This window comes from Atractosteus spatula, chromosome 8, assembly GCF_055471065.1.
Source record: "Atractosteus spatula isolate fAtrSpa1 chromosome 8, fAtrSpa1.hap1, whole genome shotgun sequence".
NCBI lineage: Eukaryota > Metazoa > Chordata > Actinopteri > Semionotiformes > Lepisosteidae > Atractosteus > Atractosteus spatula.
Window position 1 is genome coordinate 31,514,525 of NC_142713.1, and position 27,551 is coordinate 31,542,075.

General features: G+C 36.1%; 1 protein-coding gene across 1 annotated transcript in view; it reads left to right on the plus strand.

Moving 5' to 3' along the window:
- Positions 1 to 26,887, plus strand: part of LOC148829417 (coiled-coil domain-containing protein 91-like) — a 158,007-nt gene extending 131,120 nt beyond the window's left edge. The window contains exon 13 of the mRNA XM_088923508.1: positions 25,696 to 26,887. Coding sequence (XP_088779634.1) covers positions 25,696 to 25,842 — 147 coding nt within the window. The 3' untranslated portion in view covers positions 25,843 to 26,887. The remainder of the gene's footprint in view (positions 1 to 25,695) is intronic.
- The last annotated feature ends 664 nt before the right edge of the window (positions 26,888 to 27,551 follow it).

The window sequence follows — 27,551 nt, forward strand, 5'->3', positions numbered from 1 at the left end:
ATCCATTTAGGCATGTATTGAATAAATATGTTTTTAAAAGCAAGAATAAAATACTGAAGAGAAGAAAAAATATATCCAGTATTTTTCATTTAACCTTGATGAATACAGTCCCTTGTTTTTACATTCTGCTTGACAGCCCACCTCCTTTGATTAGCAGTAAAAAGTATTTGGATGTATTTAGGTATCAGTTTTGCAGTGACACAAAAGAAACAAATCTCCGCTAGTGGTTTACTGGAACAAAGAAGTCACTGACTGAACACTGTAAAATAACAAGTACTTCATGCTGTTGGGACAGATTACCTTTGTATTAAATGGGGGTGAATCAATAGGTTCATAGAAGTAACTTAAAATGTATTTAGTTACATTTTCTCTGTGCCATTTTTTCTATAAGTTTGCCCTTGACTTTAATGCCTTTTGCCATCCTCTTATATAGGTTAGCGTATTTGAACTCTTCGGGCTGCATCTTTAGTGTGTCCTCTGTGAATACCTTCAGACATCTATCATTTCTTAACCCTTTACAAATGGGTGAACCCCTAAAATGTTAATAGTACAATCTTGAGGCAAGGTGTGGCCTGGAGGGTAGGTGATTAACCTTTTCAAAATCACCACATGTGATCAACAGCCCCCTCTTCTTCTTCTGCTTGATGACATGTCCCAAACTGGCACAATACTTCTCAACAGTAGTTGTTTTTATCTAACATAGTAGTTGTTTTTATCTATCTGGGTTAGAATTGATCTGCTCATTTTTACATTTTTGACATATCCAGTCAAAAGTGGCAAACTCTGGTTCTTTTACAATACATGGATTTGCAGGTTTACATTGATCCTTTACCTTGAGCAGTTTTCATATTTACTGCAAATACGTTTAGCCATGGCTGCTACTTGAATGTCTGATGATTTTTACCATTTAAAAAAATACATCATATTATGAGCATATATTCCATTGTGAAAATATCTATTTTTGATTTGTAAATGTTTATTAAACCCCTGTCACTAAAATTGTACATTATTAAGGTAAGGGAGAAACCTTTTTCAGTTACCATATGTAATCATTTAAAATAGTTTGATCCTATATGCCCTTGAAAATTGATTCTTTCCATTGGTGACCCCTGACATTCGGATGAGTCCAACTTCTTAGGACTATGACATACTTATATGATGATGGCTAAATCCCTCCCATGGGAAATGTAAACCTTGGGTCTTCCTTCATTTATTGTGATGTAATAGTGATCACTATTAATTTTGACCCAAGAGATCAAGTCATACGTGAAAACATAGCCAAGGTGTCATGACCAGTCATCCACAATGGACTTATATTCATGCTTGACCTCAGCTGAGGTTTGCTGGGAGGTTTGGCTGCCCACAACCCACCATTCATAGCTTTTCAACCATCCTTGACCAGGAGCTTGATGACAACCCCGTACTGAGTTTCATAGGGACCTGTGTTTTTAGAGGAGTATCCTCACTCAAGCACGTATCCTCCAGCCAAGAAGAGAAGCAGGAAATCATTTTTTAGCATAAGGATTTGATGGACTAAGCTTTTAAATGAGCCATGACCCAAATAGTGGTGATGAATTAAAAACAATTTTTTGTATGAACTTAAGTGACACGCCCTTGTTATAAAGTCTCAGGACTCAGAGTAACTGTACTGTAAATACTTCTAAATGAGGCAGATCCTTCACCTTCAAAACAAGCATGATGAACGGTCATTCCATCTCAAAAATTGTTTTTTAAATCAGGCAGGCAATGATTATTCTGACATTTTAAGCAGGATAATCCTTTGCTCATTATTTCCTCATTAAAGTGGGAAAAGAGAGAAAGGACATTTGGAGAAATACAGAACCCACAGACCATTAGTTAAGCTTATAAAAACATTTTTTTACAATTGCATGCACCTTCCTGAAGTTAGCCTCTTCCTCTGAGTCACTACGTGGTGATAGCTTCTTGGTTTTTATTGATCAGTGTGTGATAACAGTGAATCTTGTACTAGCTCCTACTTATCAGCAGACTACCCATAAACTAGCTTTACCCTTCAGTCTTAAATGTCCCTGTCAAGTTCAAGCTTTTCTGTAAATGGTGATTCTGTGTCTGAATGAGAATTACAATTTGCTTTCATAATCACAGTTCATTGAAGAGACCCACTCAGAACAGAGTTAATGTCCATTGACTGAAAAACTATTAATGTACCTGTAATTCACATCCATTAATAGGGTGACAAAGCCAAGTATAGACCAATCTCACTTCTATTGCATGTACATTTATGGAAACAATTAGAACTACATTAGAGGATAATCTAGATGGAAATAGGAGATCATAAGATATAGTGAGGATTTTATAGATGGTAAGCATTATATGTAATGCATATATTTGGATTGAAAATTGATTGATATAGAGCAAAGATTAGGGGTGAAAGGGATGAATTAGTGGTGTACCATAGGAATCTGTATAAGGACCATTGCAGCTCTTAATGTATATCAATGATTTAGTTTCTGGTAGTTAGTAAAATTTGCAGATGATACCAAAATACACGATTAAAAAACATTAAGAAAACTCAAAAACTCATGACTTAGCAAATGTCTGGCAGAGGACATTTATTGTAGACTTAAGCAATTACAGAGTATTATGAAGGAATCAAATGATCCATCCATTTTCTAACTGCTTTAACAAATACAGGGTCATATAGGAGACAGAGCTCCCCTCCATCATAGCTCAGGTATATATATAGCTCAGGTGTATATGACAAATTTGTATCTGACATTTTGTATCCAACCACCCTCCATTTGCACCCATTTAAACAGCTGGGTATTTTACTGGTACGGTTTGGGTGAGATGCCTCGTTCAAGGGTACGTTTCTCACCTGGAATTTGAACCACAACCTCCCAGTTCCTAGAGGTTCAAGTACAGCAGTGTGTCAGCACGCATGGTCTGCAAAAGAACACATAAAGTTTAATTGCTACTAAACTGCTACTAAAAGCCCAACCACGACTATCCCCTTGAGGCCCATTATATCCACAAACATTCCACACTAATTAGTCTCAGGTGAGAAAGTGGACCTATCCACCACCAATGATCTAATTCATTAACTGATAACCACCCAGTGTGTCTATTTACAAATGATAGTGGCCTCTAATGGCATCCTGTGATCAACCTTGGACTCCATTATCCAAGCAGAAAGATATGCCTATACAAATTACAGCTTTTTCTTCTTTGTTCTTCTTTTTGGTCCATAACTTCCATGAAACATTTCTTGATCCACAGTCTTTTCCTAAAGTGTTTATTATAACCACATTGAACAATTAACACCTTTTTGACAGACAGACACTTATGACATGTGTAAAACATAATCTAATGATATTTTGTTAGTGTTTCTTGAAGAGCAGCAAACGTTTAAAAGCAAGATATGAAAGAAGATCTTAAGGATGCACACAGCAGTGAATTATTTGTACTGTAGGTATTGTTGTTGTTAAAGTCGGGAGTAAGTTTGAAGAGTTTTCAAAAACTCATCTGCTATCAGATGAACTACATGGTAGTTGGACCTGTCCTCTAAATTTAGCTTGAGACTTTCTTTAGTGTGAGGTGGAAGAACACCTTGTTCTTCAATAGAGGGCTGTTCTCCATTACTCTGGACTCAGAAATATATTGCTGTATTCACATAATGACTTCCAGCAACCGACTTCACAACTGACGTCCAGCAGTTCCTAAAAACATATTTGAGTTATATACTGTATGATTAAAATAGCTGCTGAACTTTTCCCAATGTGAGTCATGTGAAAGGGGATTGCTGTAATATTTAGGGAACGTTTCCTGCACTCAGTATGTTGCACTGAGTCATAAATATCAGAAGTCTAGCTGGACAGTGTCTAAGCACCCTTCTGGCCTTCAGAATTCAATAGATTGTTTAATGCAATGAAAAGAGACCACAGGCAAGTAAAAGGGCACATGTCAATTTGGTTTCTTTCTGAACCATGGATGCTTTGTTGATATTTTCGCTTGGGAAATTTAGGGGTCTAGAAGTGTAAAACAGCAGAAAGTGATAGGATTTCTTTAGTATTGTAATATTAAAGCTGCAACAGTCAATGTTCATCACAGCAGTTTAGTTTTCATGGACACCTGTTACTGTGACACACGAATGCCAACACTATCATGCATAGCTGAATGGCCGTTCAAGTAGAATTGCTGTACATGAGAAAAGAATGGCTCCAAGACAAAGAGGTGGTGGAATGCTTCTCCATCAATGCATCTAATGAGAACTACATACCTGTATAGGACAGTATTGTTTTCACATTGCCAAAACAAATGTCAGTAGTTGTTATTTTACAGTTGAGGCAGCTACAGTAGCTATAGAACAGATACAGTATCTTTACCTCTGAGATTTCACAAGCATATTTTTTACTGGAAGCAGTGGAATTTGTAACAATAGTGAAGAAGCTGAATTCAGCTGACAAACCTCACACAAGTAAGTAGTGTTCTAAACAAAGCCAAATAAAATAAGATATAAAAAATATAAAATGCATTAATAAAAATAGATGTAATCAAATAGTGAGATAATCTCAAGAACAAAAATTTGTTATTGATTAAAAATGTGATCTGTTAAATTAAGTAAATTTGGACGAATATTGTACAGTTTAGAAGTACTTTTTATCCCTAAAGTTTTCTTAATTGGACAAATTACTTTCTCTATCCACTAGTAGCTCCAAAAGCTGCTATTTTTAGAAATACTGTAGGTGAAAAATAAGTTAAACTAAACTGAGACTCTTCAGGAGCAAGGTTGGTGATTAATACTCTAAAAGTGTTTCTTGACACACTCTAGGATTGCATTTCTAATGATTCTCAGCAACAAAACTCCTTGAATCCTTTGAATTCTATAGTTTTCGTGTTTTTCTGATTATAGCTTTTCCCAGTGCTGTGGTCTAAGCTAACCACAGCTTCATTTGTTTCTCAAAAGATGCTATGACTGCATTGCCATACTTATCACAATGCAGAATTTCCAAAATAATGCAAAACTAAACTAAAATAAAACTATTTTATATGTAAATATATTCAATGTATTTTTAAAATATATTTCCATATTAAATTGTGGAAATACACAGTAAAACAAATAGTGGCAATTTCAGATGCTGATATTTTGTTACTTTCAAATAAGGAAAAACACTCTAGTTCTAGTTACTTCAATTTTATTTTCTCTTTTGATATTCTGTATTTTTAGTAAAGAACAAAGCTTTGGTCTCAATATACTTGTGTCTTTGAATCATTGAATCAGTTTCTGTTTTATGAATGACCCATTTTTTTAAAATAATTTGAATCTAGTCCTGAACATTTGTCTGAATCCATTTATGGTTTGGCATAGGTAAATCTATTAAAACATTTCTTTATAATATCACCTGTTTTAACTGAAATATCAAATATTTACAGATTTTACAAGTGACCCAAAATATTTACCTTTGTTTTAAAGGACAATTAAACATTTGAAGATTTTTTATAGTTCACAGGAATCAGTGACAATTAATGGTTTTGATATTTGACACAGTGTTGTTCCAAATTGGCCACAATACTTTTATATTCTTTAGTATATGACATATTTTCCAAAAAGACATACTGGCTTATTTTTGTGATTCGGAGCGGTTAGTAAATTAAGTTGAGTGGAAGTATCACAAGTTTTGAATATACTGTGATCATTTACTTTGTTAACCTTAACTATGTTCTTAATTGCTGATGAAGAAGCACTTTCATTAGAGGAACAGCTAAATAGATTAGGTATACTGTAATTGTCTCTATAAAGCTTGTTGCTTTAATTTAATTTTAACAAGGTAGTATCTATTATTTGCTCATCACTAACAACCTTCAGTACAACAAGATCTGCTAAGTTATTATTGCAATGCATTTTCTCATAGTCTATCATATTACATAGTCTATCAGCACAGTGTAGTAGAAAATAACTTTACTAGTCATATTACTAATCCCATTCATTGTAGTATCTATAGTATATGTTACCATTATCTATACAGTAATGACAGTACAAGTCAAATTCTTCTTAGGTGTGGCATCAGCTTTCATTTCTATAATAATGAAATGCATATATATGTTTGCATGAAAACTGATGTTAATAAAGCGGTATCTGTCTTATGGTATTGCTCAGATCATTTTAAAAATGGATGCAACAACATGTTTTATGTACTGTATGAACTCTGATTGTAGTTAGATAATTGGCTCTCCTTATCAACTCCTCAACTGTCAACAGTGGATGGTGCTGGAATCAGCACAAGAACTCAGGTCAGGAATCTCGCTGCCATCTTTGCCTCAGGCCTTGAATTTGAAGCTGAGTTCCACAGTGATGCGAAAGTGTCTATTTTGTCCTTTTAATTTTGACTGTATCTCTTCATATCTCTCCCATGGTGTGACAGAAAAGCTCATGCACGCTTATATCTTTTTCCCGGCTTGATTATTGTAATGCAGTGCTCGCTGGTGTAGCCAAACGGGCTGGAACATATATCTCCCTTTTAGCTTTGTTATTTGTGAATAAAATACTGCTTAACTTCAAGGGCTTGCGACTGGTTTGGCTCCTGACTACAGCGGTGAGCTGTTAACTCCTTCGACACCCGCATGTTTGCACTCCTTGGACTTAGCCTTCCTTCGCAAGGCTCTGCGTGAAGCTGCAAACCCTGGAGGGGAATAAACTCCCGGCCTGGATAGATTGTTCATGTCAGTCAGTAACCATTCACATATCCTGTGTAAAACTCGCATTCATACAGTACATTTTAATTCTGTTTAATTAAGTATGTACATTTGAGTATATTGTTTCCTTTGTCTTGTTTCATTCTACAATGCCCTGAGATGATGTGTCATGAACGATGCTAAACATTTTTCATTATTATGCACTTTTGCAGATACTGTAATAAATCTGTTGTACACAGTCCATCAGTCAGTTTAAATCTGTGTATAATAATCTGGTGATCGAGAAATATATTTTAAAATAGGCACTAGTGTCAATATATGACACAAAGATCTTTGCCATTTTTTACAATGCATTTATTTACAAATAGTAGGATCCAGGAAATCTGTATGCCCTATTCAATTAAATCAAAGCTGTTTATAGTTAAAACATATTCATAGCATACTAAACTGTTTGTATAGTTTATATGTCTGTGTGAGTTCCATTGATAATTTTTATGTTTATTCTCATGCTAGTGCTTATTCTCCTCATTCCCAGTAACTGCGTTAAAGGAAGAATGCATGGAAAATAGTAGGTTAAGATCTCAAATGTTAAGTTAAATTAGAACACATAATACAAGACATACAGTAAGTAACACTAATGTACTGTAGAAATATCAATCTGAACAATACATCAGGATCCTAGAGGATATGGTTCATGAGTATAACAATCATCTCAGAGTTTTTTTTTGTAGTTTGTGGTTTTTTTACACAGGGCAAGCTGAGGTGTTTCAACAGAAATGAATTAAAGATGGTCTTTCAATTTACTTTAATCAGTAGGAACAGTCTCCCTATGTTGTGCTACAACCAGTGTGCACAAAAGATTTGTTCTGTCTATTTCTGTGTGGTGAGAACGTCTGCCATCTTACAGTACTTTGCTAACGTGCCCCTAATCAAGTCAAATACACAGGTACAAGTCAAATACATTGTTTTTCCATGCAGAAAAGGTGGCTAATTGTGCTAATCCAGTGCATTGAAATAAGGAAACACCTTTTTTGTGAGGGTCTATAGGCTACACTCTACATAAGAAAGGCCTGTGTTACCAGTGCACTTAGGTTTAAATATTTGGTCTGGCAGTTGCCTCAAAGCCTCATTTCTCTGCTCCTATCCAGAGATCATGTGCTGTATATAGGATTGTGGTGGGGAAAATAAAAAAAAGAATTTCAGAAGCAGAGTCACATTAACCTAACGGTTTCCCAGAGGTCACATTAGCCATTGCCCAAACCCCAGGCCTGCTAATACCAACTTTGTGTTGTTTTAGTAGGCCACAGCTTTGGCCTGCACAGAATTCTTGCATTACATTTATGTTCGACTATATTTGCTTTTGCAGGTCTTTGTGGGTGCACATAGAGTATACATTTTTTATTTATTTTTTCCTTTCTATTTATTTCATTATAGCTGCTTATGTACAAAAATGATTGTTATGTCTACAAACACATTTTTGCAGTAATGCTTTTTTAATTTTTGATTATTTTTATGTTCTTTTTCAGAAAACCACTTCTTTGATTCTTTTTAAAGTTATTTTTAAAATACACCAGTATGGCCTTTGGTTATAGTGTATTTCAAATCCATACAGAAGACAAATATGTTTGCAATACAGATTCTGCTAAAAAAAGTTTGATTAATTTCACTATAAGATAATTATTTTTTGTTTGATTTGAAAACATAAGACGATTAATTTGGGCATTTCATTACATACAAGCACTGATCTGGATTTATTAAACAGTGCAGTGGTAGTTTGTGTGTTAGGGGGTCAAAGGTGGTATTACAAGCAGCTGCCAGTTGTTCTGATGAGTAAAACAATTGCCAGTACCCAGACGTGTTAAAGAATGTTACTTCTTGGAGGCTGAAAAGAGCTGCTACAATACAGTGTTAGCAGAATTGTGTTAAAGCTGTGAGCACAGAGCTGGCTGTGGCACACACAGATGGACATTATCAAGGATGGGTCTGTCCAGAACTCATCTGGAGAAGTAGTTACAGCAATGCTGAAACAGAAAAACATGGAGGCTTCGTTCTCAAATAAGATGATACCTGATACTGCTTCTAAGAGTTTAAAAGCGTAGAGAAATGCTTGTTCATGGAGGACACAATTTAAATGTGGTGAGGTATTTCTGAAATCGTAAAATGTGTCAAAATCTAGCATATTTCAAACTTCTTAATTCTGTCACTGTTCTTCCCATTAGGGTACTATTAAAAATGCTACAAGCTTTAAGGTTTTGAAAATGTGTGGAAAGAAAAATTAAAACGTTTTAACGTCTTCCCATTGAATTCTGCCCACAAATGAGTCAGCACAGCAAAACACTGTTTTTTTCCTACTGTACTTTTTGATTGTTTCAATATGCGAACAGTTTGTCCAGGAAATATGAATTCCAAGAGGTACACCACTCCATGATTATGATAGCGCAGGACAATTGCAAAGCATGTTTAGAACACACCCTAACGGCAGCGGGATTTTGACAACCGACAATAAGTTGAACATGTGAACCTTTTGTACATAGACACAGGCTTGGTAATTTTCAAAAATCACCATAACATTTTTAAACATTTTTGTATCTTAGCTTTCTTAGTTCTACCAGTATTAAGGTTACTTTTTCTAAAAATGGTCAGTTTTTATGTCCCTTTGACAGGAAATATTTTACCAAATTAAAGATAAGAAAAAATAGTCAATATAGTAAACAAATGGTCAATATTAATAGAAATAGTCTATATAAACGGTGAAATAGATAAATCTGAATATGAATTAATATGAATTTGTGTTGACATGAATTACATGTAGTCATTTCTAAGCATTTCCGTCAGGTCCTGCTGCTGATGAGGAAGCCACATTTCTATAAGACGTAGGATGAACCCATGCACTGGGCAAGACAGCTGACAGTAACTTGGAAACTGCGAGCAGTCTCTCAGAGCTCACTGAGCTGTGTGCACGTACACAGGTGCTGGGCTGAGAGGGTAGCGCGTTCTCAAAGGGACCGGCTGCCTTCTGCACACAGGCAGGAGAGCCCAGTGAGCTGAGCAGCAAGCTAGGGACTCAGAGAGGCCACAGAGCTGTGCACGCAGCACACGGGCAGATAACGCAGGGCAATAGTAGGCTGTACTTCAGATTCGTGGTCAGGCAGGGGAGGGCGGGTGGATGAGAACAGTCCAAAGCACAAAGGGAAAATCCACAAGACATTGTCATAATCACGCTAAGCTAAGCAGGTGTGAGCCTGGTCAGTACCTGGATGGGAGACCTCCTGGAAAAAACTTAAGGCTGGAAGAGGTGTTAGTGTGGCCAACAGGGGGCGCTCACCATGCGATCTATGTGGGTCCTAATGCCCCAGTATAGTTATGGGGACACTATACTGTAAAAAGGCACCGTCCTTCGGATGAGACGTAAAACCGAGGTCTTGACTCTGTGGTCATTAAAAATCCCAAGGCGTTTCTCAAACAGAGTAGGGGTGTAACCCCGGCGTCCTGACCAAATTTCCCATTGGCCCTTACCAATCATGGCCTCCTAATAATCCCCCTCTGTGAATTGGCTTCATTACTCTGCTCTCCTCCCCACTGCTAGCTGATGTGTGGTGAGCGTTCTGGCGCACTATAACTGCCGTCGCATCATCCAGGTGGATGCTGCACATTGGTGGTGGTGGAGAGGAGTCCCCATTTCCTGTAAAGTGCTTTGAGTGGTGTGTCCAGAAAAAGCGCTATATAAGTGTAAGCAATTATTATTGTTATTATTATTATAATAGCAGCTAGCAGGTGATGCAGATTTCCTGACATAACATGTTTCCATGGTAACCGCCACTGAGAGGCAGACGAGTGTCCGGCTCCCATGGCAAACGCTAGCTTGTTGTGGGAGCAGGCCTGACAAGTTCCCTTTTTAAAATGACAACTGCTGTGCTTCAAAAGAATAGTTACAGAAGAGAGGTGTCTTTTCAGCCCATCTATGCTGTTAAGAATCATAGTGAAATAATTGAGAATTCACAGCTATTTCTTTTGAAGGGCTTCTTTGAAGTCTGCTGACTTCACTTTGACTATTTGGAAAGATATTTAAGTCATAGGAATACAGAGTTTTCTAGATTTACTCTTAGAACCTAAAATTAGTTTTCAAGAAATGAAATGTCAATAGCCATGTACTGTATTTTTGAGCTGGTAGGTCAGAGACCAGACATCCAAATGGTCAGGGTGACAAATAGCCACCATCTTGCTCTGAAAAAAGGAAAATAAAATTCCCTGTACATTTTAACAGCAGGTTAATGAAAAGCAATGACCAGGCCTTCTGAGTGATGCCAGTGCTGGCGCCCTAGAAAAATTGAGCAGTAAACTGAATGGGGATCTAAAATAGCACAGAACTTTTAGATATGTGTTACCTCCACACTGAGTTATATCTTTCCCAGGCTAACTGGCGCCGGAGTGTGCTAGAAAACTCCCTTCCGGATGCGGCAGGCAGACTTTTGGCAAAAACCCACTAAAGCCCTCCAGTGCCAAATTAGCCACTTTTATAAGCTGCTTTAGAGGGTTTTTTTCTCTATGCTTACCTTTGCGATTGCTCATCAATAGGACCAGACGTCTGTGCTGTTTACTGAGATAAGAAAGAGGAAAATAATGTGCAATGCATAAGTTACCTACAAAAAGAAATCTCCAACAATTCTCCACAATTTCATGCAGTGCAATACAGACGAATCCAGATTAGTGTAAATTTCCACTTGAAGTGAAATTAAGCTTCCTGCTGAAGAGCAGGTCTGTGTTTTACATAGTGATAGGAGGAGCAGTTTAGTGCTGATGCCTATGGGGCAGCTGTTTACTGCAGCTGAATCCTATGGCATGTTGCTCAATGTGTTTAACATGTGGGGGGACTGGTCTGATAGGTGCTGAGAAGGTGTTTCTTCCTCCCTGCGCAAGTTTCCACAACTCTTTATATAAAGTCGATCATGATCATGACAGATCATGACCCAAGGATGAGCTACTGATTTCTGAGTTTTCCATCAGTTAGAAGGTTGCTGGTGCATGTGATAAGAAGAAAATGAATGTTTAACCCCAGACCTCTGTAGAAACCAAAACCTTTTGCATCCTCCCTGTACCTGTATTATAAGGACAAGTCTTAGAAGTTTCGAAAGCATTTCAGCATACAAAGACACTAATCATTCCCTCAGACCCTTGTCTGGTTGAAACATGCTTCAAGTGAAATAGGCAACTAAAGAAGATGCTGCACTTCAGATTGTTACGTATATCCAAAGCAGGCAATGCGTGCCAAGCAATGGAGTATGTCTTAATAAGAAGCAGTCGGAGAAAATTCAACAGGATTTTTACAAGATGGAAACAGGATTGTGGTTCCAGTATTGAACAGGCCAAACAGGATGGAGAGACTCCAACCGGTCACCACATCATCACTAAATGCCATGATCGTGCAAACATGTCAGTACAGTAGCCAGTTTTGGAAGAGAAAAAAACATCTTGGAAATAAATGCATCTTATGGCTTTGGTTGAGGAAGTAAGGCCAGACAACACGAGGAACCTCTGTTGACAGCTCCTTTACCAAACAAGCCTTGGAAGAGATTGCTTGCTGACATTTGGCAGTACTATTTTATTGTAATAGACGGCATTTCAAGAAATGTACAGATTCTGGGCAAGCTCATTGCTGACCATGAACCTTGGTTTGAAGAAAAATAATTCCAAGAAGTTTAGCATCTTGTATCACTTTAATCTTGCCATGAGAACTTCCTGGCTGATAGTCTTTACAGTGAAGCTGAACTGTAGTGCTCTCGACTTCGAGAAGGACTTGACTCCAAAATGTCCTTACTTCAAACAAATAAAGTGTAACAGGCCCATTCATGTTTCATTTAAAGCGCTGAACCCTCTTCCTAAAGATGTCTGAACAGTACTTCAGCCATAAAGTAAAAGGGTAAAGAATCTGGAGCTTCAGAGTTCAGTGCTGTCAGTAATTTGATGAATTAGTCATATATAAAACAGGCGTAAGTGAAACCCCAAAGTGCTATAAGTTGTTTCCAGTATCAAAATTAAACTGCAAGCTGTTATGTCTGGAGAGTAGAAAATTAGATTATAGAACATTTGACACCCATAAGTCATTGATTACAAACTTAACTGTCCAAGTATTACTTAAGTGGCAAATATCGAAACATTTGGTGATGCAGATCCAGAGAACCGTGATGGTGTAACCTGAAACTTTACAAATTGTCATTTAAAGCTGCTGTTACTGAAAAAAGGCCAAGGAGAGGGTTCTCCCTTTTGGTGGGTGGAATTGTAAGGGTTTCCACGACCCTTGGACAGAAATCTACTATACATTTATTTTGTGAACTGGAGGAAGGTAGTACTGTAAGTGAGGACAAGATGGCATTTCTCATCAGAACCACATTGACCAGAGAGCAGTGGGGAATGACCTGCCATCCTGGCCACCTGACTAAGTGGAGGAAAGCTACGGGCCAGGTGACAGGAAGAACAGGAAGTGGAGGCCTGCAGTGCCTGTTAACTTCTGCCCTCTTCCTGCACCTTCGTGGAGTGGAGGAGCACTGCGCCAGAGAGAGAACTGAGCAAGGACACGGTCCAGCGGTCACCCATGTTTTTCTGAGTTGATTTGAGATGAGCTCATCAATGTACGTGAGGATTTTGAATTCTTTGTCCAGGTCTCTTCATAGTCTTCTCTTTTCAAGACTTAAATAAGGATCTATCAGAACATTCCTTTAAGTCTGGGACTATACCTGATCTGATATAATCTTGGGACTGATTTTAGAGTTCAAATATATTTTTTAACATGGTGACCAAAGCTATACAATATTCTAAATGAGGTATTATACTAGGGCATTGTACAAGTTTAACATACTGTAGCATCGCCCAATTTAATTCTGTTTGACTTTTGTATTGCTTTGTCATTTTTTGGGTGTTAAAAACGTGCCAACATAAACATCTAAATCATTTTCCTCAATTAGCTCTTTTAAGTTCAGTGATTCAAATTTTGTATTTATAGTTTGTTTTTGCTACCTGTATGTAAATGTTTTCTAAGAGATGTTTGCCCAGTCTTGAATTCTGTCTACATGTGTTTTAATTTCCTGTGAGGTTTCTACGGTGTTTGCTAATCATCCTAATGTTGTATCAATTTCAAACTAGACCAGTGTAGTCACTATACTAGAATCTAGAAGAGCATTGGTCCTAATACTGACTGAATTCTTTATGATGTACTTTATAAAACACCTTAGGGAAATCTAAATATATTCTCATTTCAAATACATCATAAGTTTCCATTACAGCTGTAGTTTCTTTAGAGGACAAGCTAATGTTGGCAAGCTGCTAGAATATTATTATTATTATTATTATTATTATTATTATTATTATTATTATTATCCTGATTATTTACAGTTTTGTTTTAATTATTGTTGTTTGTTTGACCATCCTTGTATCTAATAGAAATAAGGCATGTGTGTCTGTAATTACTTGGATAAGCTGTTACCTTTTTATGGAGAGTATTACATTTGACATTTTTCAGTCAACAGGTATTACGCCAGTCTTAAGGGACTGAGTGATTCCTAACATTTCTATTTTCCAGATACAATTGATAAAATAGGATTTTATAAAATAAGATTTTATCTTATGTACTTCTAGTACATTTAACACCGCAGCCTCTTCTATGCTAAAATTATTAAAAATAGAACTTTGCCTTTCCTCCATCTGAGGCATATTTTTATTTTTTCTTTGTGAACACCTATGTAAAATAGTTGGGGAGGGGCTAAATTGTTTTTTTATATGTTTTTAAATGTTTTGCTACCAGAATTGGAGGATATTGAGACAATAAAGATGTGATCAGTAATACACTATAAAATCCCAAATCTGCTCAGTAGGACCACTACACAAGAAAGTGTAGTTGATTCCTTTAAATAAGTAATTTAGCACAGCAGTTGCTCTGATACAATAAGCATTCCCTTACTTTTGCTGAAGTAATTCAGCACTAATAGTCTGTATTAAACAGTAGCTTTGGTAGTTTATTGAGTTTTCTTTATGAAAAGAATGGTTTAACAATCAAAAATGTTCTTTAAGATAAGTACTCAAATTCCAATTGTAGGGCAGAGAATAACAATTCCCTTAAAACCTTAAGGCAAAGGTCTGAACAGCATCACTGTCTTTTTTGGTAAAACACAAGTCTTTAACAAAACCCAGACCATAAGCAGGAAACCAAGAAGTTAACCAAGTTTACCACAAAGGCAGTGTTAAGTTTCATTTTCAAACGTTATTTATTGAAACTTCAAAGAGGCTTGCTTCAAACCTGTCCAGGGAATGTTTCCTCTTATATTTCTACAAAATTCGGTAAAGTTGTTATTGTAAGTTGAGGTACTTTTTTACAGTTTTGATACATTTTCTCTGATTTTACTCCCTATGGAGACTCATTGCCTCTTTTTATCCCAGCTTGCCAAGGCTATACCACATTTCCATGGGAGAACTGAAGAGCACAAGAGTTCTTCCTCTGATGTGTCAAACCAGCATGGTTACTGCTTTTTACATTGAAAAACTAAAACACAAGAAGCAGAGCTTGAAGTGGAAAACACAAATTGACAAAGCTCTCCTGCAGACACACGATGATCCTCCAGCAAGGTTTACATCTAAGAAGTCAAGTCCTAGTTAACAGTCAAGTTTTCACAGTGACCAGATGCTCGCAGTCTCAGTAAAGAGGCTTTTTAATTTAATTTTATTATATGTCATTTCATAAAACCAAGTACTGAAGTTTGTTTCTACCGTATGTGTTTCAGCAAAATAGTCCTTTTCTGTAATGCTTGGAAAACATTATTTAACGGTTTTCACAAAAAAAATTATTACGGTAAAATAAATCCAAGCATAAATCCTAAAGATATGGATAGATTTATGGTGCATTACAAAAGTATTGGGAAAGCACAGTCAAAATGGTTATTTTTGCTTTATAGTTCAACAATTTGTATTGGTCATTATGAAAATAATATGAATAATAAATACAGGATGATATATGCTTTAATAATAATATTCCTAGCAAACATGTGATCACATTAGAACAAAAACATACTTTGTGTTCAATCCAGTGATTTCAAGTGACCTTAAGACTTGGGACACATTCACTTTAAAGTAACTTTCAGATTGAAATGCCAATATTTGATTGCATAATCCTTTAAAACAATAACTGCATGAAATCTCTGGCCCACTGAGTTCACCAGACTCTTTTTTATATATTTTATATATATATATATTTGCAAAACACATATTTTGTTATAATTTATAGTGATCTCACGATACAAAAATTATGTATTGCTTGACTGTAAAATAAAAATGACCATTTTCACTTTGCTGTCCCAATAATTTTGGATGGTACTATATACAGTATAAGATTTAGTAAATATAACATTTTTTTCAGCACAGTTTATTTTTTAATCCTCCAAATTCTAAGAACAGACTTGTAAGCCTATGCTTTGGTCCCAGTTTAAAGGACCAATTCTCCCTGTATTAAAGGTGCACGAGATGCCTCACAGGAAAGAAAAGGATTTTGTCTGTTACATTAGAAAGTATTGGCATGAAATAGAATTTGCCTGAACATAAATGTCTGAGAAACACACTTTTTTTTCATTGAAATAAATAAATAACAAATTCTGCTATTGACCTCTTCTTACTTTTATGAGTTAAGAATATGCCCTCATCTGTGGAAAATTCTTCCTTCTGTCCTTTTGAACTGCCGACTTTCACTGGCTTAAAATATTTTGGTCTGGTACAGCTTTAGCCATGGACAATAAAAAGGATGTCTGACACTCCCTTCCTCTGGTTCTGCAAAGGATCCTCCTAGGTTATTTATTTTTATTCCACAGTGGAATTCTTCAGATATATACCTGAAATTCAGAAGTAGCCTAAATCTGAATATGACCCTCATATACCATAAATGACACGGGTTGCCATTTTATAGATTTTTTTCTGTAATTTTAGTTTGAGTAATTAAAAGTTGGTCACACTTTCATGTGTTTATGTGTGTTTGATTTCAGACAGGCACATTTGTGTTTTTCTACATTCCTGGGACCAGCTGTGAAACAGCAGGCGTAAGGGTGGACAGACAAGTTATTTTCCTATCTCTTCCACACAAGACAGGGCAGATGTGCTTCTGTGTGCTGCAAGAGATAGAAATGTGTGCTGGACAGATGGCCAAATTATTTTTCTTAATGGTGCTTCAGCTTTTACACACTACATTCCTTGGACCTGGTGATGGCGTGTCAAGATGTGAGCGCTTGAGTGGTCTAGGGTTGTGCAGGTCAATATGTGACCCTTCACTAAAGCATATGGTGCCTCATGTGTGCAGTAATTCATCTGTTTTTCTCCAAGAGCTGTATTTTTGGTGGTGGAAATACCTATTTCAACTTAATCAATCAACCCATTGCTATATTTAGCAACTGTTAAGAACATGCTCATTCCCAGTGGTGATTGTGGGGAATTAAAAAAAAAGACAGAGAAGGTTAGGCAAAGTCAGGTATGCCACATTCAGCTTGGCTTTAATTTAAAGTGAAGGGTATTCAGCCACGTATTCTGTATAGTCTTTCTTTAGAACATCCTACACTATTTAAGGAGAAAACAGAGATAAGTGTATTACAATATGTATACAGGCTATCCTTGTTATTCTTCTCCCTTGTCTGTTGTTTTATTAATCTGTCAATGATTTCTTAAAGAACACTTTTGCTGTTGGAGATTGGAGATTATTTTGTTGTGGATCAATGGAGATTATTTTGTTGTGGACTGCAGGGTGTTCTCATTTTTTTTATTGCTACACTTCTCAGTCTTTACCATATGCATGCCTTCTTAGTTACTAAGCAATGTCCGATGTTCGGTGACCTGCTTCAAACTTGAATCTGTCTTCTGTTTTAACAGAAGTGTGGAGGGGTTGAAGAAAATAGTACTTGTCTGCTCTTGTTGTTTTGGTGTGGATGATGCAATGCGATGAATGATCATAGAACAGTTTATAAACTGAGTGTATACACCTCACAAAAAATGAAATTGTCACATAAATATGGTAGTCTTAAATATAAGCGTTCCGTCTCATTCTTCTTTTTATGTTTAGTAAGGATCTATTCCATATTTGTTTTTCACTTCCATTTATCTGTAACTTGTGTTTGAATTAGTTAATAAAACATTGTGTACATGGTACATTGTGAAGGTGTCTCCTTTTCACATATATTGTCAAGCCTCTGTTGCCTTCCTTGATAAACTTTGTGGAAAGTCCGGGGGACCTTTTCCTCTCGTTAATTATAGAGTAAGCATCCTTAGATTTACGAACAAGCGATTTACAGTTTCACTTCAACGATGTGTGCAAATTTATGCCCTCTTTTCAAAAAATGAAATTAAATTTTTGCAAAATGGTGCACATCTAACTGGAGGAGTGCGTCCCACTGCATCACATAGGTCCAAGCATCGCACAACATATTGATACTGCTAATTGTGCTATAACGAAGTATGCAAAATGAAATATGGACCTGTGTTTTCTGTAACAAAAATAATTTAGTCTTTGATTAACACATTCCTATGCCAGCTTTCTGTTGAGTGTTCAGTTTAAACTTTAAACCTTAAATTAAACAAGGGACACTATACTGTAAAAAGGCGCCATCCTTCAGATGAGACGTAAAACTGATGTCCTGACTCTCTGTGATCATAAAAAAAAAACCAGGGCATTTCTCGAAAAGAGTAGGGATGTAACCCTTATTAGAAGACCATTCACAGCCTTCTAATAATCCCCATCTATGAATTGGCTACATTACTCTGCTCTCCTCCCCAATGCTAGCTGGTGTGTGGTGAGCGTTCTGGCACACTATGGCTGCCACTGCTTCATCCAGGTGTTGCTGCACATTGGTGGTGGTGGAGGAGAGTTCCCATTACCTGTAAGGCGCTGTAAAGAGTGGAGTGTCCAGAAAAGCACTATATAAGTGTAAGCAATTTGTATTATTATTATTATTATTATTATTATTATTATTATTATATGAAAAGTGGTCTGTTAGGTTAACTAGGTTTTAATGGTCAGAACGTAGCATTAAAAATAATACTGTTGTGATTGTAATACTTTTGTACAAAAGATTATACTGTAATTGTCCTGGGATTCGTGAACCAATCAGAAGGATTTACATCTAATTTTATGGAACTTAAATTAACAAATTTTCACCCTTAGGTTTTCACGGAATTAAACTGTTCACAAATTGAGGGATGGCTGTATGTGTTGTGTGGTAAAGACAAGAATCTCTCCTCATATGTTTGCTGTTCTCTGGTTTAGGAGGAATTTCCCCCTATGGTTTTGAGGTAAAGAAGCTTTGCTGTCAACATAAGGTGATTGTGCTGCATAAATTATTGTTATACAAAACAGAAATTGTTCTTGTAGCTGAACATAATTTAATGTAATAAAGTGTTTTGCATTACATTGTAATAGAATTTATTAGAAAAGGTAATAGCAGCAAAACACAACATGCTTCCCAGCTTGTGTGCCAAAGTTCTTCTAGTGTTATGCTGTTCAAAATCAGATTTTTGTCACAACATTAATAAGGATAACATTATTGGTGAGCAGTTAGTAAAAATAAATGTGTGCCCACTATGTCCACAAATTAATGTACCAAATATCTTCATGTAACATCACTTGAAATTACAGATTAAGTCCAAAAGCAGTCATCTACGAGCTCTACCATTTCAGTTTCAGCCTCACAACTCCCAGATGGCTTCTCCCAATCAATGTAAAGAAAAATGAAACCCTCTATTATTATAATTTCCTCTTCCTTGCATATGTTTCTGATTTTTTCATATAGTAAAGTATTTTCATTGGAATCAAATTTGGTGGTCGGTAGCATACCCCTATTACTAAGCTTTTGGTGTTTTTATCCATTAGTATCATTTATATGGTTTGTCCCTTCTAGTTTCATTTCCCTTTTTAATACACTGTGCAATCCCACCACTCTTTCTATACATTCTCATTTACGGACTTTTCTGCACTTCTGTACGGATTTTATCAATACTGTGCAATTCCAATAGTTCTGTGCCACAATCATTTTTTATATAAGAGATTGGAATAGCCAATTGATTTTTCTATACCGTACAGGTATATATGTGCAGTAACCCCTGCACCTACTGTACTTGTGACTGAAACACATAGACATGCACCTACAACATGCGCACATGCAGAGCCATTTACCATTTTTCATGCAGCAAGCTTCACGACTCCTGACAGGTGAGATCTCTTTGTTGGAGCTGCATGTCTCTCACTGGTGTCGCTGCAAGCCTTCAGATGCTAGCAAGTCACAGGATTCCTGTTTTCCAGAGACTGAAAGATACCGATGTTCTCAGATTGAACTTTACCATAAGTAACGCTTACCCCACCTCAAAACCATACCCCACCCACAACATAACTACACCCACCATCTCAGACCTTATTTACTAAGTTTAAAATGGATCCTAAAAGAAAGTACAATTTCTCACTACAAGGGATAATTATTGACAAGCATCCCTTCCTCTAAACTCATTCGTGGAAAATAATGTTTTGATATGATTTAGCATTACAAGTCAAAATTGGTTTATCCCATTTATTAGTCTTTTTTTGTTTTGATCAGAAACAATGAAAATATGCATTTGTCCTCTCTTCTTAGTGCCTAAACTGAATATCAAATTTGAACTTGAAAAGAAGGTGTTAATTCTTCAACACACAGAACAAAATCAACAGACTTCTCTAAAATCAAGGTAATTCTGTGTGCCATGTCATTCACTATTTAAGTAGGCCCAAAAATTAAAGCCTCATTAAAGTGAGTAAGATTGATGAAGGTTATGTTGATAAAAATATTGGCTTCTTTGCAGTAGTAAACTGATTTATTCAAGGACCTTAATTGTGAGAAGGGTGCTTATTGTTTGTTTTATTTCATGATATCTCCTAGTGCAGGTATTGTACTCTCTGTCATAAAATAACATTAAAAATAAGAGATGTAAAGACACTATCATCAACATGTTCATCTTGAGAAGGGAAAATAAATAATGAAGCAAGCTACACGTGTGCATATTAAAATTGCCTATGGAACAGAATACAATTTGTAAGTCTTGTGAAGACTGCTTACAGTATGTTGCTCAAGAAATAACCCCTCTTAAGGTTTTGCCACTTTTATGATTACTTCTTCTCTTTAACACTTGACTACTTTAGTGCACTAAGATCAGCTCACATGAATGAATGCATGCAAACTATAATGATCAGGTTTGAAAAAATGACGTCTGTAACAAAATAAAACGTAGAGGAAGAACATTTTTTTTATTTTTAAACCTGCTTTTGAGTTTATACCGTATACCTGCAAGATCTGATAGCTGATGAATGGATAGAATTGTGTTAGATACAGCTGATCATGGCCACAACACGTTTCAGGGACACTGGTTAGCTTTTACACTTTGCTTTCCTTTGCTGAGTTTCCTTTTCCCCCTTTTTTAAGTTAACTTGAATTACTCTGAATTCTGCAATGGATGTGGATTCTGTTTGAATTGCACATACCACATTTCTAAAGGTCAAAAGTTCCTTAAATACTAATACTGTCTTATAAATCCAGTGGAATGAAAGTAATAGTGTAAACAGAAGAAAATCACTTTCACTTCTTGGTGTGCACTTAGCTGCAGTTTTGGAGTCCTTACAAACCGCCTCTAATTGAGGCCATTGATTGCTTTGCCCTGAACAGAACATTAACTAGTTTGAAAATGACTTTGTTAGCTTTTTTTTTTCTATTTCACATTGCTTTTCAAGGCACCAGATTTATATCACTGTTATGAAAATAAATAGTATTCAATAATTGTCAGTGAGAATTCCATATTCTGAATTGCTGTTGTTTCCTATGGCAAAAATGAGCAGGAAATCATGTGAGACTTTGCAAAAAAAATGTAGAAAGTTAATGTGGGAGTCTGAAAATTAAACTTCCTTAACCACAGTCCATCACACTGGAGAACAAGTAGCTGTGGCTAGCAGCAGACCCTTTGTGTTTTACTATTATTTGTCTTAACATTAAGAGAGAAAATTAAGGTCAGACAGCATCTTTAGTGGATGAAGGGATATCATATTTTTTAAACAATTTTTAAACAGCTAAATTTACCTGATCGATAAAAGGAGAAGTGTTTTTTCATAAGAAAGCATTAATATAAAATTACACGTTTTAAATCCACATTGACTGAAATGTTTTTTCTGTATAAAACATGTGAGCTTCAAACTAAATTAACTTCTATTAAATTATATTAATTTGAAAAACAAATCAGTAGATTAATTGTACTATATACTCCTTTTCAGTATTGAAATTGTTTTCTCAACTAACTTCCTTCAAGATACTAGGAAACACAAAATTCAAGAATATTTTTGTTTCTAGGGAGTGTCTGAAGAAATAAAAAATAGGCAAAGTGTGGATTGCCTAATTTTATTGATGACAGTAATATGCCACACAATTTAAAATAGAAACAAAACATGCTAAAATATATTTGACATTTTTTCAGGACTGATCATGGTCATTTTGACAAAATAAGAATAATCATTGTTCAGCAGAATGACTACAGTATTTAAACTCCTCAAACATACTTTAATACATGCTTTGCATTACTATAGCGTAAGATGTTTGTGAAAATATGTTATTTTGTAGGAATGATTTTACTGTGTCATTACTTTGAGTGTGTGCAATTTTTTATTAATATCACATTTTGGAGTTTTTTAAATAAATTATAGTAATTTACATAGTTTGTATTACTATATATAACAGTTTCAAAAGATATCAGAAGATAAGCAAGGCTGGGCCTGGTCAGTGCTGGGGTAGGAGAGGGGGCAATTTTCTTTCTGGGCCAGAATTTCCACAGCCAATGACCCTGTATGGTGACAAGGGTCACTGTGTAATAGTGTAAACGTTGTCCTTCAGATGTTAAACTGAGACCTTATTTGTTCCTTAAACATCCCATGGTCATGTTTGAAAGAGTACCTTTCGAATGAACTAGTGTGGCATTCAAAAGAAGGAGTATTTCATTCCCTCAAAATCTTATGGCATACTGTATTATAGCTACAACCTTCAAACTATAATGAAGTGTGTGAAGTAGTGTATCATTGGAAAACTAAGAAAATAAATACAGTAGATAGGCAGAACTATTTCACATACAGAGTGAAAAATGTATATTTTTTTACTCAGTTTATTTTAGGCAGTGTCAAAGATGAGTGCCTTTGAGTGAGGCAGAGACATTCTTTCCAAGTATAGAATGCACAGCCTCTGAAAGTAAACTCAGTAACCCAAGGACAGATAGTTGCCATGGTGGCTCGTTCATTTACAATCCACTTGTCTGAGTGCACAAATTGAGCATTTAAAGGCCAAATGATGTTCTACAGACTGTGAACATTTGGAGAGTGGTCTCCTTTTAATTGCCAAAAATGGCATTGATGTTTATTTAGAAAATGAGATCATTTCTCCTTTGAGAATGTTGAGTAAAAATAGAAAAGAATAGGTCCAAAAAGCAACAAGTTAATATTATTTAATTTGCTCTTTCTGGTGTAACCAAGAGTGGGAATTTTCAGGGTAACTAATATATTTAAAAACAGCATAATCTGTACTGGATCTTTAGATGATTTCCTGTGTTAAACGTCCATGTGTATGTAAGTGTGGCATTTCTTGTTCTGTGTGGTCATTTTTAAAATATTCTTGAAAGGCTATATTGTATTTGAATACAAGTATCTTTCCACATATAAACAATGGCTATTTGTTTGAAGCTTTTACCTTCTTCTGATGAAACTGTCAATCTAGATATAAAATACCCTTATATGATTAAAGAATTGGAATCTGTTTTTTTATGCTACCAGGCGTCTTAACACTGGAACACATGAGCTTCTTAACCACATCCTTGCCAATTGTAGTCCCAGTCTGATTTGATCCTACACAAGGAAAATTAGAATAGTCTGTCTTCTGCAGAAAAATTACATTAATTTTAACACCAGAAAAAAAAGGAATGTAAAAACAAATAATTTGCAGGTAGCAAAGGAATCCGCTTTCTATTCAAACCCAGTGTTTACGGTATTAGTGTTTTAATGAATTGCAACCTGATTACGAAGCAAAAAACCATTTTGTGTTGTCTTAAAAATGAACCTTCTGAGACAATCCTCCAGTGTGTGAGGCTAATATAAAGGCAGAAAATCTCTTTCTATGTGAAATTATGGTTGGTCTCTTAAAAAGAAAGAAAAAAGTAAAGAAAATATTTTTGTTCTACTTAAACGTAATTTAGCTCAAGTAGGTTTCTCATGCCTTTGCGTACTTTATAATTCCTTTTTAGAGAGGCACACTTCCATTCAAGTACGATTGACAAATGTCATCAGTCTCAATCAACCTGGCAATTACTTTTCCACAGCACTTTTCAAATGTTTCTAGGTGGTTATCATAACAATGGCCATTCGAACACACATTTATTCAGTAGTGAGCTGTGGGCTAAGGAGCATGTAGGCATTTCTTTTGAGCAGATGAAGCAGCAGCATGTACTTAGTGACTGCATATACATTCTGTATCAGAACTAAAACAGCTGCCAGCTGATATATTTTAACATGTTACATAAAACCGAACATTTTGTGCTAGCATGTCTTCATATTGCCATGTAACTTGTACTGTATGTAGAGTGCAATCACATCGTGTCGGCTGCTTTTAACTCACAGAAAACTCAGCATGGTAAATCAATTTTTTACCTTTCTTCTGAGAAAAAAAACAAACCTTTTCAAAGATTACATTTATAATAGGACATGATATACTGTTCATACAAAGAGCAATGCAGATTTTACAATCAAATATCAAATAACTGCATTTTGTTGAGCCAACAAGCGTGAAATTCTGAACACAAATATCGTATCAATTCCAAGCATTTGCAAAAAGCATAGACACTTGCCAGATGTTAGAGTTTAAGCTGAGTGTGCAATTAAATGCCATTGTTTTTCACCAAGATAAAACTGCTGACTCAAATACATGCCATTGCCGTCAGTATAACCTTACTATAACCTACATTCCTGTACAGATAAATTTCACTTAATCTAAGGTGTGCATTTCCTCCAGTTTTTTTGAGACTGGAAAAATCATGATGACAAGGATCTCATAAAAAAGATCAATACAAAATTTAAAATTTAATCTGACCCTATTGTGTCAATGATTTTTCAGAGGAGCTTAAGTTAAAAGTAGAATTGTGTGAGATATTAATACTTCTCAGTGTGCCTATTAAAAATAGACTGCACAATTGCTTTTCCTCCATCGGAAATCACAGATTGCATGCACTGCTTATTCTGATGTTAATGTGCTATGGAGCTTTAGAAAGGTTACAATTGTCAGGAGGCCACTTGACCCAGCTAGCATGATTGGTTGCTTGTAGATAATTGATGAAAGGTTTTCATCTAGCTGTTTACTGAATGAAAGCAGGGTGTCATTTTTTCCAGATGTTCCAGACTCCCACAATCCTATGCATAGAAAAAGGCCTCCTGTTCTCAGTTCTAAATGTACTCCTCCATAGTTTTCTCTTGTGTCCTCTGGTTACAACATGGGAAACATCAGAACATAAGAAAGGTTACAAAGGAGAGGAGGCAATTCCACTGATCTCAGCATAATAACTGGTGTCTCTGCACCTTGCATTGTTTCAGAAAATGTTCCAATTAGGAATTCAAACCTGAGCTGTAAACAGGTGCTAATTACACACAGGTTCACTATAATTGAGCAAAAGCTGGGTGAAGCAGGTGGTAAAGTTTAGCAAATTTTTGCCATAAGGCTTTTATCATTGCACAGACAAAGCCCTCATTCATCACATATTCTGACCTAAACTATGATTATAGATGCGCAACCTGTCCGATTTTTTTTTTCCTGAATGCAAAGTTTAAAATGTGAATGTAATCTTACGATACATCTGGGCCTGTTTTTCTCACATTTGCAACATATTAACTTAATTTGACTAAAAAGTTTGAACAGTTAGAGGCCCTTTTGTAAAGTATTACTTCAATTATCGCCATTTTTTTTTCTTCCACAGCTTGATCAGCTAGCCAGACAAAGAAACCTGGCCAGCCTGGAGCTGTTCCTGACCTGTGCACAAAAGCAGCTTTCTGGCCTTATGGAGGATAAGCCTGTGGAGGCAGAGGAGAGCCAAACATCCCTGGCCAGCACCCTGAAACAATGAACACTTTCACCATGATTGTCAGATGGGGCCTGTGTGAGGACATTCCACATTTGTTTTTCTTTGTTGCCTTTCATATCGAGTCCTACTTCACTCATTAAGTTGGCCTCAATTGCAAATTGAACATAATTTCTTAAACTTGCTTATCACCTCTACATTACAATCTGCAAAATGGAACCTGCTTTCAGTGCAGAAAAAAATAACCCACTACCGCCACATGGCAGAAACCTGTTGGTTTATTTCTGCTCTCGCCGACTCTTTTATTTGGTTGCTTTGAGTTCCTGCAGCTTTCAAATCTGCTGTGCGATGTTAAATTTGGTTAAGGTTTGATCGGGGTTGTGTGTTTTAATTCAAAATATTTTCATTAAAAAGCACTTCACGTACCTTTCGGTTCTTCATGGGACAAGGATAGACTTGATTTTACTCTGCATTGATAAGGAAAATCAAAACCTTCTTGCACAATGGATGCTCATAACAAAGGGCTGTACAGTTAAGTGTTTTTTATGCCATAGAATGTATATGGAATGGTCTGAAATGTCCAGTGTATGAACAAATAGTAATAGTTGCCTTTGCTTTCACAAAAATGGGAAACATTACTATACTGTTTTATTTTTTGGAGTATCTAGATTTTTTAATTATATTGTTATTTCCTTTCTTTGCATCTTGTAGACCTTGTTCTACAATCAAACTGATATTCATATTCCACCAAGACCACATGAAAAGGGTGTGATTTAAAAGAGGTTCCTTGAAAATTCTAAAAATAAAAATCACAATATGAAAGAACATAGAAAATGCTGGAAAATTAAAGATGCGATATAATCAGTATCGCAATAGTGTGCTTATGTTGGGGTTATTTGTTTTTCAAGGAGATTTGTTTTGATTTGATTCCAAAGTGATTTCTGATTATATATACTGATGTACAAAAGAAAACATAGAACTCCTAATGCATTTTATCAAATATTGTAAACACAAAAATCAAGCATAATCATGGAAAATGTCAACAAAACTGAGGATAAAAGAATAAAATATGTTTTCCAGTGACAGAAAAGTGACTGTCTATATAACTATCTGTAACTGTCTTTATGAAAATATTATAAAGTAAGTATGACATTTCTGATCATTAACATGATCCTGGCAGTGAGGGTGCTTTCTCCTGATCAGCCACTGGGAAGACTGCTGTGGGTGGATGCATCACTCTTCCTGTGTCGCTGTTGCCACCTGATTAAGTTGCAGTTATCTCCTGTTGATTTACAGCTGGTGCCACAGGTGTTCTGTTGGACCCATTGGAAAAAACTGACCACAACCAGTCAACAAAACAACAGTTTGGTCATTGCGTGGTCTTGCGAAAGAACCTGATACCTCCTGATTGGCTTTCCAGAACAGATTCTTGTTATTCATTATTAGCTGAAGTATTTTATCGATGCATGGCTGAGCAGTAAGGCTGCCCTCAGTCTGCACCAAAGGCATTCTGGTGTTAAAGGAGATTCATCGCCACTTCAAAACAATTTCACTGCCCTACAGGTTGGCTTGCACAACGCAACAGTCAGCATAATGCTTGCAATTTTTCAACACTTGCCGTCCTCTGTCAAGTCTGTCAAGGGCCAAACATCATTCATCAGTGAATAACACACTCCACCACTCTCTCTGCCGCCAACTCAGATGTTTTCTGGCTCATAGAAGATGGCAATTTCATCTCTCAGCTGTCAGCATGT